Here is a 16,482-nt window from a genome sequence, read left to right as displayed (position 1 = left end):
CCTGCTGAAACATTAATAAGTCAGAGAAGAAAACCAAAGTAGGGCATTTCTGATCCAGTGATTTGTTTTGTCCTACTGGCAGAAAAACAAACTCTGCATTACTGCTTTTTATAGATGAATACTGGAGAAAGAAACCTTTAATTTTGGCCCTGTTTAATAGACAAGCACAGGAATAAATGTTAGCCAAGCAGAATACTAGATTTTTATGAGAGGAAGAAAAGCTTGTTAGGCTATAAAACATTTCTTAAAATGAACTGTAGAAATGAATCATCAATATTTATTTGTCAGAATTTTTTTATTTGGTAATCATGCTTTGCAACAATTATCACCTGGCAGAGAAGGAAATTATTCTGTAAGGAACTAGGGAAGCCTTATGTGCTATTGATTTCCATCCTGTGCCTTGTATTTTCACTTGTTTTCTCACTCTGTTTCCTACAGCATACTCAGGCAAGGGGCTGCTTGGCTAATTCAGAGTTATAAACTTGCTAGCCAGCAAGTCTTTGTGTGCTGACTGTTGAATTTACTACTCCCAAGCAGAGCACTGATTTGAGTCTTCCTCATCTTCTGTATACAAATTGTCATAATCACTGGAGAAAATTTGCCAGTTGCTCCAAGGGAGGTCAGGAGGAGTCAGCTCAAGCACAGGGCAGGCAGACAACACAACTGCCTACAACTGATGCACTTAGGAAGCCAGGGTGTGCTGGGAATCCCAGCCCATGGCTAAACTGTGTCCATGGTGTTGGCCTCTGTTTCAATTCACTGTATTTGGCTGTATGACCTATTTGCTATAGTGTATTTGGTTGTAATAATAATGCAGTGATTATAGTCCTCATTTATCACTTAAACTAGATCCCTTCTACCTCCTTTGTTTTTGTGCTGTCTGATCCTGCTCAGCTATTAAGCTACGTGTGTGGGTGTGTATAGTGTATGTGGGAATGAGAAGAGATGTTTTCTTTTAGTGGAATTAAATTTTGAAGATTAAAATTCAGCAGTTTTATTTTTCCTTATCTTTTCATAAAGACTTTCATTAATCCTACCATAATATCTCCAGAAGGTGACCGGGGGAATATGCGCTTTGATGAATGTTTGTTTAATGCAGGATTATCTATATTATTCATGTGTTTTATTCACATTAAAACTCTGCTGATCAGCTCATTTTCATGTTGAGTAGTCAGAATTGAATGAGGAAGGTGAGCATTAGTAGACTAAGTGACTTTTTAGTGAAGAGCAGAACAAATACAGCATACAGTGCACTGTGTCTTGTCCAGTATCCTTCTGAGTTACAATGTGGTAACCCTCTTGTTTCACTGGAAAGCTTCTTGCAAGTCTTCCTAATGCCCACATTTAGATTACAGACTTCTTGTGCCACCTCTGAACAAAGTACCAGCCATCTTTACCTTATGAATGAGGGTACAGAAAATAAAGGAAAATTTATATTTTAAGAGAATTTGTGGAGAACTAATTATTATTTATCAAATATAGCTCTTAAGACTGAAAGATATTTTATGTATTTCAAGTATTCTTTTTCTTTTATATAAGAAAATACTTTGGCCAAAGACACGAGATCATATGAGAATGCTGTTTGTAAGAAAAAAATATAGTGTTTCAGACAATGCGTAAAATATTAGAGGAGAAATAAGAAATGCCACATGAAGGAGAATGGATCTGCCTTTAGGAAGACATGCACTATAATTCTGCGTTTTGTCTTACAGGTACATCATCCCAGCTTTGCAGAGGTCTGATGCTGGCTTTTATCAGTGCGTTGTACGGAACAGGATGGGGGCACTGCTGCAGAGAAGATCTGAAGTTCAAGTGGCATGTATGTTTGAATGGAAGTTACTCTGTGTTTCACTAGTAAACCAATTATTTTTTTTGATAAATCCTCAATATACCCATAACGCTTGCTACTCTGAAAAGTTATTGCATATCATATTTAATAATTTTTTAAATTACTGCATCACAAGAAGTTTCACACTTTAGTTATCTTCTGGTAAGCAGTTCAAGGCGGTGCAACATTAAGTCTTTAAAGCAAGCTTTAAGCTGTTCAAAGCCATCAAAGAGATCATTTGGAGATAGCTGTAGCATGAGAAAACTATTTTACCTTTCCCTGAATAGGCAGGGATTAAGAAAGGTCATATAGCACAAAATAAACAATCAATCAAAACAATAAAAAAAGGAAAAAGCCCAGAGGACAGCAGAGGATATCTGAAAGAAACCATCTGGTGGAGATAGCTGCGTGAAGATTTCAGATCATAATCCGTGTGATACAAAATAAGCACTTGTTTCACAATGAAAACCTTGCTAAGGAAACTTCAAGAGTCTCTTACAGAACACCTTTCTCAACCAAACCCTCTAATGTTTGTACCACTTTAGTTTGGACTATGCAGAATTTTTGAGTTAACCATTGATTTGATATCTAACTTCCATTTAGAAGTGTTAAACTAGGAGTCATTAGGGCTAGTTAACATGACCTAAGAAATGATTGCATACTCTCATTCTTTTCAGTTAACATATAGAAAATATAATCCAAAGAACTTGTTTGGAAATAGTAATAAAAGTAGGAATTTTTTCAAAGTAGAAAGGCAGATTTGTACACTGCATGTAAGCAATAGGATACATGGATCAAATTTCCTCAGGGTCAATAACTGAAAATTCAGTAGCAGTAAATGTCACTTGATAAGTGGAATTTAGATAAATTGAATTATTTATTGAAAACCCAATTCTAAGGAAGTGATTCAAGTTAATTGCTATGTCACGGGGGAAATTACATGGAATTTCCTGTGTTCTAAAATAAATGGTTGCAAATGATACTATTTAAGTTTTGTTGTCGTGTTCACCAGTTTGCCATATTACAGTGAATTGTTACTATATCTGTACTATGGGTAATATCAGTAATTTGATGTTTAATCTGTCAGTGGTATTGTTTCAGAGATGCTGGGAGCTAATGTAAAAATAGACTACTGCTAAAATGGGGTTTCCTTTCGTGCCTTCTACCAAGTCCTACACCCCTGCTGTATGCAACTCCTAGTGACCTTCTGCTCATTCTGACGTGTGTCAGAGCCTTGCAAGTACTTTTTTGAATGCTGTTCTTCTGGTTTCGTGAATTATATAAGGTCACAGAGGATCTGGTGAAGGCTGGTGTGAATGAGCATAGCTGTGAGTGGGATGAGGGACCTCCAACAAGGCTAGAAGGGGAAGATGGAGCAGGAGGAGGTGAGGGTGGGATGCCTCTAATGGCTCACTGCTGCAGAACACGATGAGTCTGGATGCCTCTGGAGTTGCATCTGCAGGTGTGGTTTGAGGGGACAAAGGCTTAGGTAGCAGTACCAAATTAGAATTTACCCATTTTCTCCTCCATCCCACTAATTGTTACTGCTCTTGTATTAGAATGTAATACACTATCCTGTTAGGCTCAGCAGGTAAAGTTGTTTGTGCAGCTGTGAACTGGGAAACTTCTCCAGAATTTAAAAAAAGCAACAATTATTTTGTAAGGTTTGTTAAAATAGTTCTTTTCCTCCCCATTTGATTCCCTGTGCAGCTGTACAGACAGTGGTACTGGCATAGTGGAGGGAGCAATTCTTGAGGAAGTACTTGTGGGAACGAGAGTGAGGAGGAGAGACAGGAATACTTTACCTTGATATTACTGCTGAAGAATTTTGTCTCTTGAAAATACAGCTTTATTCCTCTCTGGATGAGGGAAAATTTTGCAGGAAAGTGTTTTGTTTCTCCAGGCTTTTCTGTGTGTGCATTTGGTTGTTCTTCAGAGAGAAAGAAGTGTTATTGTTTACCTGGCTTGAGGTTTAAGTTTTTCTCCCATTTATTTTGAGTTCTGCACTGCTGAACAAGGCTAAAAAGCAATGTTTTAAGACTTCTCTGTCTGAATTAAGCAGTCTATTTATTTATTTTCACTGGTAAAGACATTGAGACAAAGCAAAGCAGATCATATATGACTTGGGAGATGTGTTGAATCTGTAGGGATGTGTATGGCTTCTATAGTGAAACGTGTCAGTCAGGCTTGCAGGTTGAATTGTTCTCCAAGCTTTAAATATCCTCTTTCTTCACTACCCAGTAGTATCTACTGATACTACTGATCAGTAGTATCTACTGATGCCATATGACTGTTTTCTATGTGTTAACATTTTCAATCTAAATTCATTGATTTAACCTATGTGACTATAATTAAGAATCTGATACTTTAAAATGTTTTGCTTCTTGATTATTCTTGAAAACATATCAGAAAGCAACATTCCAAGGGGTTACTGAAGTCATCTTATGCAGTCATAAAGAGATAGGGGGAACTGTGTGCTAGATGTTTGATTCAGAAAATGAACTTTTTTTGCCACTGACTAGAGGATGCTTCCCAATATACTTAAAGTCTCTAGTAAGGAAAGGAGAGGCACAGTTATAAAGTGAGTTATATACTGAGAAAGATCTGAGGTGTTTTCCATGTCCTAGATCTCTGAAGTAGCAGGGAACTTGTTAAATAATTTAATAAATGTTCTCAACCCATGCTAACATATTACTTAGCTAATTGGGAACAGGTATTTGTGAGAAAACTGATGAGTAAATCTTAATTACAGAATGGGCTTAAAAACTTATGAATTGTGAAGACTAAATCATATGACAGTGAAGTTAATTAGATCCACCCACGCAGTTTGAAACTTCTTTTCAAGTACATGATCTGATTGCAGTTGTAAGAAATACAGAGCAACAGAGGAAGTACAATGCTGATTATGTCTGAATAAATAACTCAAAAATCAAAGATGATTAAAGCTTCTTTAAAATACCATGTGTTTTTAATTTCTGCTCTTGTTCTGTCTCTTCTCATCTCCTGCCATCCACAGACCTGATAGTAGTCTTCTAGTTTTCGATGTCCTTTGCATCCCTCTGTGCTCTGTGCAGCAGGGAACTTTTAAATAGCCCTGTGATCCTTAAAAAAAAAAAAAGGGGTGGGGGGAGGAGAAAAGGGGAGAACTCAGTAGCAGAAACCAGAACAGTTCTCGTATGTGTGTCAGTGTCATGGTTTAAGGCAAATTAAAATGCACAGAAGTTCTTTGGAGGGTGAGTAAGTAATAGCCTACAGCTCTGTTTATTTTAACAGATAGAAAGTGATTCAAAAGGCAAAAGAATCACAGAATCATTTAGGTTCAAAGAAACCTTTGAACCTAAGGAACATCAAGTCCAACTATTAGCCCAGTACTGCCTGGTCATCACTGGACCATGTTACTCAGTGCCACATCTACACATCTTTTGAACAAGTTCAGGGATGGGGACTCCACCGCTACCCTGGGAACTCTGTTCCAGAGCTTGGCAACTCTTTTGGAGAAGATATTTTCCTGATATCCAACCTAAACCTCCCTTGGCTCAACTTGAGGCAATTTCCTTTTGTCCTATTACTTGTTACTTGGGAGAAGAAACTAATCCTCACCTTCCTACAACCTTCTTTCAGGGAGTTGTCATGAGCAATAAGGTCTTCCCTGAGCCTCCATTACTCGAGGCTAGACAACCTCAGTTCCCTCAGCCACTCCTCACAAGACTTGTACTGTAGACCTCTCACCAGCTTTGTTGCTCTTCTCTGGATGTGCCCCTCAATGTCCTCCTTGGAGTGAGGGGCCCCGGACTGAGCCCAGTATTTGAGGTGCAGCCTCCTCAGTGCTGAGTGGAAGGGGATGATCCTTGCCCTGTTTCTGCTGGCCACACGATTGCTGAGACAAGCCAGGATGTCATTTGCCTTCCACAAGAAGATGAAAGTATCCACTGAATTTTTACAAAGACTCCATAGATCTATGAACTTGTCTATGAAATAAAACTTTCAGAGACACAGAAAACTACAATTGCAGAACCTTTCTTCAATTATTTTTTTTTGTTAAAAGCTGTTCTTTGACACTTTGTAAGTGTCAAAGATCTAGACGCACTTTTTAAACCGTAGTATAGTGCCAGTAGAACTGATAGCTACAAACATGACTAGAGTTGTGTCATTTTGCTCTCCATGTGGGTGTAATGGCTACTTGCAGAGATCTGTTACAGCATACATCAGTTTGACTACAAGTGATGCAGCTGCTTGTCCATTGGTGTAGCTATGGATAAAAGCATTAAAAAAATGGATGACCTAAAAGCTGATAAAATTATATACACAATTTACATTCCTTTGCATTGCACAGGAATTTCTTTTGTATTATGCAAGAATTTATTTAAAGAAACTCCACAAAACAGTCCTCCATTAAAATGTCACTTCCATTTAGGAACAGTTATTGCAAAAGAACACTGAGGTCATGCAGTGCTGCTGACTGATGTGCACTAGCAGCACTTGGGTTTGCCTTATGCCTTATGTTCATCCAGATCTGTATTAATCAAAACTGTCTCATGATCTGTAGTGTCATATTGACTAATTATAGCAATGCTAATGACTATTGACAGTTATTTCTCTGTCTGCTGAAAAGAAACGGGGACAAGAACTTCCAGGACTCTTAGTATAATTTCTTCTTTGCAGACATGGGAAATTTCACGGACGCCAACCAGAGAAAAACAGTGACTGAAGGACAAGCTGCAGTTCTGAACTTCCTGCACATCCTCAGCTATCCAAGACCACAAGTGACGTGGTTTAGAGACGGGCACAAGATTATACCAAGCAGCAGAATGTAAGTCAATTTAAAGCTCAAAATACTCTTACCCTAAAATATGATTAATTATATTTGATAACGCAACTTACATTTTAAGTACGCTAATTAAGGTTTAAAGAGAATAAAGTAGCCTTGTTCATACGAAGTTTGAGATAAATGACTATTTTAAGACCATCTCTGAACTTCCTAAGCAGTTTGACAAAATAATTCATGTGGTTTTAATGGTCCTGGTGCAGCATAAGGGAGTAGATGTGCAGAACGTCTGCACTTCCTTCACGCTATTCATTTTCATGATACATTTTGGAAAAGTAAATGCTTATCTCTCAATTACGTTTACTTGAATGGACTAACTTAATGAGTACTGAGGTTCTTCTCTTTTAATATATGAGTGATTTTTTTTTTTTTTACATAAAGTCATGCTAGTACTGTTTTCCTCATGATAAAACTAAATATTGCTTTTTTCCCCCATTTCTTTAGCCTACAGTGACAGTTTTATTTCTTTTTGACTAATTAGCTGCTCACCCACTAATGGCACAGGACTTGCACTTTGATTAGTTATTATCTCAAGGCATGCTCATTTATCCTCTTTTGAAGCAGTTATGAAGCCCTTCTGTGTTTTTACCTGCACAGTTTTGTTTAGAGACTGAGGAGGTTACCTGTAACATTAAAAAATGTAGATAAAATCTTTGTTTTTACTTACCTAATTTATTAGAAAACTGTTGAAACACCAAGAACGTTAGTGATTATTTTTGTCTGTGTACTCTATTTTTAATGTGTTCAAAGGGATAGATGTGAAAGCAACTGATGGTAGTGGGATGTTGCTAAGTTCCAGAAGGGGCAGAATCTTTAGAGTTTATATTACACAGGGAAAAGTCTTCTGGGATTTTAGTTGTATTAATTTGTAGTGTATATTTTAGTGCTGGTTATGTGCATTTTTTAAACCTGAAAGCTGGCATTACAGCCTCTTTGAAACTGTTAAAATTAGTATTGTGGGGATGTGATGAAACTATGTAATAATTTATGAATAATTTAATAGTAATTTGATGGGAAACAGCTGGAAGATGAAACAATGAGTTTCTGGGCAATCTCTTGAAGAGAGCTAAGTGACAAATTCTGAGTTATTAACCATTAAGAATCTACTTTCTCCATTTCTGCCACATTACATATTTTCTTTTGTCAGTGCTGAGAATACACAAATCAAAAATTTGCAGGTGGTGAAAAAGCCTTGTTATCCAGGTCTCAGACAGTTTCTTGGAAACTATTACAGGAGAACAGAACAGAGTGACTTAGGCAGGCATGCAATGTCTGAAAATTAGATTTGTGTGAGTTCTCTTACAGTTTGGGAAAATTGCAAGTAGATATATTTGTCATGTATTCATTAATATAAAATCCTAATTTTCATATGCTGTGCTTTACTCTTACTCCTACCCTGTTGGGACTGTCAGGGTAAAATCACTTGTAATTCATAGCACCGTGGCAATGCTTACAAATGGGAAAACTGTAAGACTTGGTTCCCATAGTAGAGGTGAAATATACCTAAAAGTTTCCACATATATTTTATTTCCCTGGTCAGAAATTTTGTCTGAAAGGAATTTAAGGGCATTTGTCTGGACTGTGTAGGAATATCTGAATACTTTTTCAGTGGAAGTACAGATGCTGAAAGTATCAGCCTCCTTGGAAGTTTGATATATGTTGTATAGTAAGTTCAGGAAGTGACAGATTGATGGTACACATACCAATCATCAGTGCCCTGCATGTGCTGCAGGTCTGCTGCTCCCTCAAACTACTGGAAAAAGTATATAGCATCTACTCACAGACTGCTGTCTGTGAAATTCTCAAAGTGAATGCAGCAGCCCTATAAACAGAGAAAACCTGACACATGGAGACGATGCACAGAAAACTGAGAGATGTAAAAATACCTCATGGGAACACTGTTTCTGCCTGTGGAGCAAGTGGTGTGCTTGTAGTGTTTTCTGTACACAAAGATGCATCAATCTAACTGATCAGTTTAGCAGGTGATCCAGTCAGATTGATCCATCAGTTTAGTGGGTGATCCAGTCAGACTGGTGCATCAGTCTGACTAGATCACCTGCTAAACTGATCAGTTAGATTGATACAATGCCTTGTATGGATGCTCTTTAAACTGATGAAAAGTACCTTATTGCTAAATCAATATAAAGCTTTTTTAATCTTCTTAAACAAGCTTACAATGATTTGGCTAAATGAATGAGCTACTTTGTCAGCTATGATGATTGCCACGAGTGACATGGCTGCAGTGTGTGCAGAATGGGGAAATAAGCAGTGCTAAAAATGAGGACTGTAGTGGTGATTCTGGTGTAATTCATTCAAATAGTTGGTTGGGTTAACTCGTACATTACATTAAGGCTTTTACATGAGTAAGTGTAGTTAACACTGCACCATTTTTATGCCATATTACTGATCCTGATGCTTATATACACAGCTACTGTCACCACTAGAATGAATTCATTTCACTGATGCAGAAGCAGTGAGTGTACCGAGCTGTCCTCATGTGAGAAATGTCACAGATCAAAAATAAGGACTAGCTCTGGGACAAAAAAATAATTCTTAAGATGTTTCAAGGAATGTAATTTAATTGGCTCCACAGCAGGGTCTACCTAGCAGGCTTAAGGTAGTAAATGCAGATGTCTTTCTCCTTTAATTTTATTAATATTTAGGATATTTATGGGGAGGGGTTCTGCCAGCTCTTCTGCTTCCCAAAATTAGCATATTTCTTGGGAGCCAAGATAAGAGAATTGTTGGCTTGTCAAAAATTTCTGGTATTGCTGTTTGTGTGATATTAAAGATAATTTACAATAGGTCAGATAAGACTCTTACTTGTTCTTTGTGGTTACTAACAATTATTTACACATTAACACATTTGCCAGTTCTAACAGAATAGTAGGATCATATAGTAGTTTGGGTTGGAAGAGACCTTTAAAGGTGACCTGATCCAACCCCCCTGCAGGGAGCAGGGACATCTGCAACTAGAGCAGGTTGCTCAGAGCCCCAGCCAACCTGACCACCAACCTGTAATTTACTGTTTCTGTTAGTGATCATTAGGCTGAAAAGTATCACTTGTTTAGGCTGAGGGGAAAAAAAAAAGACTCCGTGTACAGCTCAGGTTTTACCTTTTTTCAGTCAGAATGGTAATTCTCCTCTGAGTGTGCATGGCTGTGATATTTTCTAAGAGAATGCTTTCTTTGGGATATAGGAGGTTTTTTTTTTTTTTTCAAACTGCATACTCTGTTTTATTTAACTGGTAGTGTAACTCATGGTGGAATTTTGCAGCAAATAACTATGTATTAATTCTTATTTTAGTGGTCTTGGTGCCATAATATCCTGTTAAAGTTCCCTGGATAAAACTAAGAATAGCACAAGTTCTTCCTGAGTGGGCATGTAAAGTTAACAAATCCCTGTGTAATATATGAATGTGAAGCAAATGGGCTGTGTGTACTCAGGGGGTTGTTGTTACACTTTATGACTGAAGGCAACTAACAAACCTGCAGCAGTGCTAGTGCATCATGATGATGTGGATTTAAAAATTTATGTCCTAAAATTTTCACACCCCATGCTTAGTACAATGCACATGTATATTCCCCCTGGCTTTTGTGCATTCTCTCTCACTAAAGCCTCAGCTTGATATTTTAAAGGGGCATTTCTAGATCATCAGAAAGAAGCTGTGTACATGCTAGAACAGTATAAAGTGGAGAACCAGAGAGAAGACCAAAAGATCAACAGCAAGAGAAAATAAACAAGGAGAGGAATTGGGGTTTGGGATGCTTTTTATTATTATCTTACATGAAAACTTCCTAAGAAGCTTTAGAAAAGACTTCACGTTACACCTAGACAGATTAATGTTTTCCAAATATACCAAACTAATGTAGAATTACAACTGCACTGTTATCCAGGCTCTTGACTGATGGGATGATTTCACCCATTTCCCCTCACATCTTACAGAAAACAATAGCTTCTCCAAAGGTAACAGCATCAAAAGAAATTGCTACTCTGAGATGTCAAGTCTTCAGCTTTGCCTTGCCTGGGTGTACTTCATCAGCCTTAAAAGCAGAAGGCATTTAACTTCCTTTGCAGGAGACATCCACAGCACCTTGGTGCAGCACAAAGGACAGGAGCCCCATCAAGCTCTACAATTGCCTCTCAGTTGTGGGACTGAGGAATTAAATTCTTAGTACTCTTAGAGGATTTTTTTACCATTGTGTAAGTGAAGGACTTTTTCACTGAAAAGGTTCACTGTAGCCATCAATTTATTTATTGTTGGTTTCTTCTTTAAGAGGAAAACTTCTATGAAGACATTATTCTTCGATGAAGACATTATTCTTCTACTATGAAGACATTATTGCTGTCTTCATTAACTTGCTTACAGTGAAACTATTTTTTTTTCCCCTAGTAAGCTGCAGTTAGATGAATACTAACTCATGGCTTTTGTTAGTGGAATTATGTCTGACACAAAACAGTAAAGTTCATTTTTGGCATATAAAGGCACTTCTGGAGTGTCCCTTTCAGCTCAATGGACATTTTGTCACTTAGTTAACTGTTAATGAACCAAAACACTTTAGAAATGCACTTCATCCCACTGGGCAGGGAAGATGAATTGCAGTGCCTTTAGGGATCCATGAGTTTAATATCTATTTTTGCAGTAAGAACAATTCATTCTGCATTTGAATGCGTGTGGTTGTTAGTAGCTCTTATAGAGAATAAATGTGCTGACATATTGTGGAATGAAAATATGTTAGGCACAAGCAACTGTCAAATACGACTTGCTGTGGTTTTGAACACTTGTTGCACCTTGCAAATAAGCAAAACTAGTGCAGATTTACTCACCATTTGTTTACTGTAAAATTGTAAATATATTAACGATAGTCTCAAAATGTAGCTGAGGCTAAGTAGCCTGTAAAAGATGAGAAAAATTAAAATATCTAGGAATAATACATCAGATTTTGGGCTGATATTAGCATTAGATGAGGTTTTGAGCCTTAATGATAACAACTCACTTAATGTGCCATGTATGTATTTTTCATTTTAAAACAAACACCAGTTCATTTTTCTATGAGCGGTTCTAATGCCAACAATGCATTTCTCTACAAATACCAGCCTGTCGTGCAACCTACGTTAGTAGCACGTAATTACTTTTCACATACACTGGATAATACTTTAATTAAAATTGTGATGATTAGCATTAGTGAACAATAAATTCAGAGACTGTCAGCTCTGCAGTGTATTAGCTGAGCAATACCTAAAAAAGCCCTACAGTCTGCAGATCTCTTAAGTCTGCTAACATTCTGGAGTGACACGTCTCAGCAGTAAAAGGTGTGACAAAAAAATCCCAGTAAGTTGGTTTTATCTGTCCCTCCCTTTTACAGGCTTCACATTATAAACCTTATAGCAGCCTTCCAGTACCTAAAGAGGGCCAAGAAAGCTGGAGAGGGACTTTTTACAGGGCATGTAGCGATGGGACAAGGGGTAATGACTTTAAACTGCAAGAGGGTAGCTTTAGATTAGCTGTAAGGAAGTTCTTCATCTGCACGCTGATGAGGTAGTGGAACAGGAGCCCAGAGAAATGGTGGATGCCCCATCTGTGGAAGTGTTCAAGGCCAGGTTGGAAGGGGTTTTGAGCAAACTGATCTAGTGGAAGATGTCCCTGCTCATGGCAGGAGGGTTGGAAGTTGATCTCCATGATCCCTTTCAACCCAAACCATTCTATAGTTCTGTGATTAATTTTAAAGTCGGTACTTGAAAAAGAAGATTACTTTGTAGAATTAAATTATTTCCTTAATCTGAAATTTATTAGTACTTGTTATTCATTTATTTAACCAAGGGTCTGTGTTGAGTAATTTCAACTGGAAGGAACAGGCAGCACTAGGAATCATCTTGCATAAAATTTTGCTGTTATCCCCAAGGCCCGTATGTGGAAATCTCCCATCATCTCTTCAAGTACTCAGTTTGAGCAGTCCTGGATGCTGTCAGTGGAGTGTGTTGAGTATTATTGTCTGCTGTGCTCAGCAGAGGAAAACGTTAACACCTTAGGGTAAGCAAATCCCAGGATTATTTTCAAAAGCTGTTTGACTTGTCTAGATTCAACTTCACTGTTTTCCTCTCGGCTCACAATTTGTTTGCCACAGGTTTTAAACGTGTGTTTCAAAAATTAATTTATTCAGAGCTCTTAACTTTTAGGGCGATATCTCCTATGTTGGTTAGATGAAGGGAGAAGAAAACCAGGTCACATTTGGGGACTGTGTGCATGCTGATTGCAGGGCTCGTAGGTGCGACACAGCCCATCATAAGGTGGGACAGGGACAGGAGATAAAAAACTGATGCCAAAAAATATGCCTTTTAGCAAGGTTGATTTGGAAGTGGATTCCTCCCAAGAGAGATACTCCAACTGATGAGATATGAGGTACATTTTGGGATTTGACCAATAAATTTCATTACAAATTTGGACCACAAACCACAGTGGATTTTTTAATATATATATTTTTCATAACCCAGGGGAAGTTGCTGCCATTATGCCAGCACTGTAAAATCTGTATTTGTTGCTAGAAAAGGAGTGCTTGAAAGGAGTATTGTGTTTTAATGGGCCTCAGCTGCTCACAGTATCTCTCAGCACAATCTTCAACAGCTGTAAATTTCAATGAAACTTTAAAGATCATTGTCTAAGAGGGAAATCTGACTGTTGGATATTGTTTTTCCTAAGATGATCACATTTGAAGAACAAAATCATTTTGTGTGCCACTGCACTTACTAATCATAAATTTGGAATTTGTAAAACAAAGGGAATGGAAGTGTCACTAGAAGGAAACCTTTTTGCTCTAAGTATGATTTAGTTATCACAGCTTGCAGTAGAAATTGATTTATGAGTTTGTTGCTTTCTGGGGACAAATGTACTTTGAGAGAGAAAATATGGACTATGAAAAAAGTGCTTATAGCATTAGTCTTTGAAAATGAGCTATATACTACGTTTGAAAAATCATATCCAAATTAAAGGTGGGTAAAGATGGAAACTCATTTTCCTTATACTTTGGGGCTCACTTCTTGAATCTGCTGCATTTCCTAATCACAACTAATTATGATATTAGAGATAAATCACGAATATAACCCTTTAACAACCAATATACTTTTGTGGAAAAACATTTTTCGGTCCATCTTTGTATTACTCTGTCTACAGTGTATTAATATGCAGTCATGATAAGACTATTCAGAAATATTGCAGTCATTCCTAAGAGCTAATATGCAAAAGTAAACTACTGCTTTATGCTTAAAAAGTGGCAATTGTTCACAAATCCCTGGGAACAATTTATCTCCTATGACCCTTCATATATCTCTCTTTTTATGGAAATAGATTCAAAATGCTTGTGACTTATCAAATCCAGCAGAAGGTAATGTCTTATGTTTACCAATTAACTTTTATTAATCAAAACTGACTGAAGTAAAATGTATCTGTCAGTACTTCTGGCTGTGTACTACAAAGGATTATTAATTTTCTTTCTGTGCAGAAATGGACAAATGCTGCCTTTCCTCATGATTCTGTTGGATTTGTATATGATGTACAAAGGTGTCACGAAATATAACTTGGTAATTTTGTAATACAGATTTGTGTAGAATAATTTTTAAAGCCTATCATTTTGGCAGATTTACTTTTATATTGAAAATTGTTGTGTGATTCGGGAAGAAAAAAAAAACCACGGAACTTTGCACTCTGGAGATGCAGTGTGGTTTTTGTGGTTGATTTGCATCAAGTCTACTTTGTTAACAGTATTCCACTTGAATTTAAAGAATTTGGTACATGGAAACAAGTGTGAAGCAGACCTTACATTAATTAATGCTGCAGAGAAAGGAAGAAGCTGGCAGCCTGCCTATGGCTTATCTCTCATCCTTAGTTGTGAGTGGAATCTTTAGCTGGTTTATGTTTAGCCTTCATCTAACAGATTCCAAGTGAATTTAAATAAATTGTAAATGCCCTGCCTGAGGTTTCATGGGTCTATCTGATCTGTATGAGAGGAGTAATTTTTGGCTCTGATGAAACTTTGTAAAGGCATCTTGCAATTAGAAGTGAGAAAAAAAAAAAAGCCAAACTCTGCCAATACTCATATCAAATCTATTTGTCTGCTGCATGTTAGCACTACCTTTTACTTCTTAATATATGCCTGTGGCTATTTTTATATATTGCACAAATCTGTTGTGTTGCACGTCAGGATCAATTCTAGGCGTAGACAGACAATGCATCTGTTTATTGGGGTGACCACAGTCATCGCTTGCTCAGCTTTATCCTTTTTGCTTTTCCTTCTAAACCCCTGTCACCGGAGTGGGGGAAGAGTAGAATAGATCAGCCTGTCTTTCATCATAGCAATGGCAAGGGGAAAGGATAAGGAAGGGAAATACTGGAGGAAGTCTGTGACTCTCCTCCCCTCCCACCTGGCTGATCTGTGCTGTCAGCTCAGTGAAGGTGGATGTGTGAAGGCTGTGGATAATGGGAGAGAGATGGATTGTGCTGTTCAACCCTGGTGGAGGACAGGGAGAGAGGAGCTTAGAAGATGGCACGGCCCAGGGAGGTGGTCGCAGTTCCTAGAAGAAGAGGGTGGATGAGGAGGAGTTGGGAAGACTGTGGTTTGGCAGTGGTGGTCTTCAGCTTTCACTCACATGGCAGAGGGAGCACCAGTGTTCTAAGAACCTAATTTGTGCTTGTGTTGTTGTCTTGTTGTGAAGCCCCATAAGAGCAAAAGCCAGCATCCCCAAAAGATCAGAGAAGCCCCAAAACTGTTCCATGAGCTCCCTCACTCTTCAGTAATTTCGTACCCCAAAATCTTACTGACTGTCTCAACCCAAACTCCCACCGTATCTCCCCATACTGCCACTGATCCCTTCCAGGCATATGTCCCCTCTGGACCTACCCTCCAGTCACTGGAAAACTGAACATTGTCAACATTTTTGGCTTTGTTTGTAGTGGCTTATTTGTAGGATTGGACCCTAAGATGTATTTGACAAATAAATTCATAGCTCAAAAAGCAGAAGAAATATCTGGTTTGTATGTTCCTGGCTGCTTGAGTTCTCAAGACAGAGGCATAAAGGAGACCTTATTTAGGAAAAGCAATTGAAAGCGTTGAAGCTACAATAACACGTTATCTATTTCTCTCTAAAACATGAAGCTATTAACTTTTTAAAATACAGTTTTGCTAGATTTTGCCCCAATGATTTTTCAAGAAACAGCATTTGCTGTCATCATTCAGCAACCAATGGCATTTGCAAGAATTTTAACAAGTCCGTTGCTGGCTGCCAGCTGCCATGTGTCCTTTTCCTACTCCAAGCATAATACCTCTTCACTGGAAGAAGAGGACAATACTTTCATAATGATCACTAGTTCAAATCACTGATTATTTTAAAGCATCAGATCTCATTTTTGGCAATCCATCATCTGTTTCCATGGGAACTGAAACCGGCCTTAGCAGCAACAAGAAACAGAGTTTATTGGGATACTTATAAATTTCAGTGTCTGTTGTTAGACAGCTGTGTTTTCTGTTTACCCAACAGATATTGCAGCAACAACCTCATAATACACTTTCAATATTACATGGGCATTTCATTTTAATTTATTTATATATTTATTCCTATTTTTCATAGCTTAGAAGAAAAGTTATGATCAAGGAGAAAGAAAATGTCAGTAATTCCCAACATATGCAGCCAATATTAGATGTTGCCACCAAATGTCATTTACTATTCTATTAACTAGGACTGTGATAAAAAATGTCCTGCCTTGAGAGGGCAAAAGATAGGGGGAAGCTCCCACTTTTAAGGGTGGCAGGTACACTATTGTCCCTTGGCAATTTTATCC

General features: G+C 37.8%; 1 protein-coding gene across 1 annotated transcript in view; it reads left to right on the top strand.

Moving 5' to 3' along the window:
• The window catches only part of LOC103774139 (protein sidekick-1-like), a gene marked incomplete at both ends in the record, with an annotated part of 264,514 nt that overhangs the window by 61,548 nt on the left and 186,484 nt on the right, over window positions 1-16,482 (top strand). The window contains 2 exons of the mRNA XM_008941529.1: window positions 1,713-1,819; window positions 6,491-6,638. Of these exons, the coding sequence (XP_008939777.1) occupies window positions 1,713-1,819; window positions 6,491-6,638 (255 nt within the window). The remainder of the gene's footprint in view (window positions 1-1,712; window positions 1,820-6,490; window positions 6,639-16,482) is intronic.

Source organism: Merops nubicus, unplaced genomic scaffold (assembly GCF_000691845.1).
Source record: "Merops nubicus isolate BGI_N331 unplaced genomic scaffold, ASM69184v1 scaffold12270, whole genome shotgun sequence".
In the NCBI taxonomy this organism is placed as follows: domain Eukaryota; kingdom Metazoa; phylum Chordata; class Aves; order Coraciiformes; family Meropidae; genus Merops; species Merops nubicus.
This window is presented reverse-complemented; position numbering and strand designations above follow the sequence as displayed.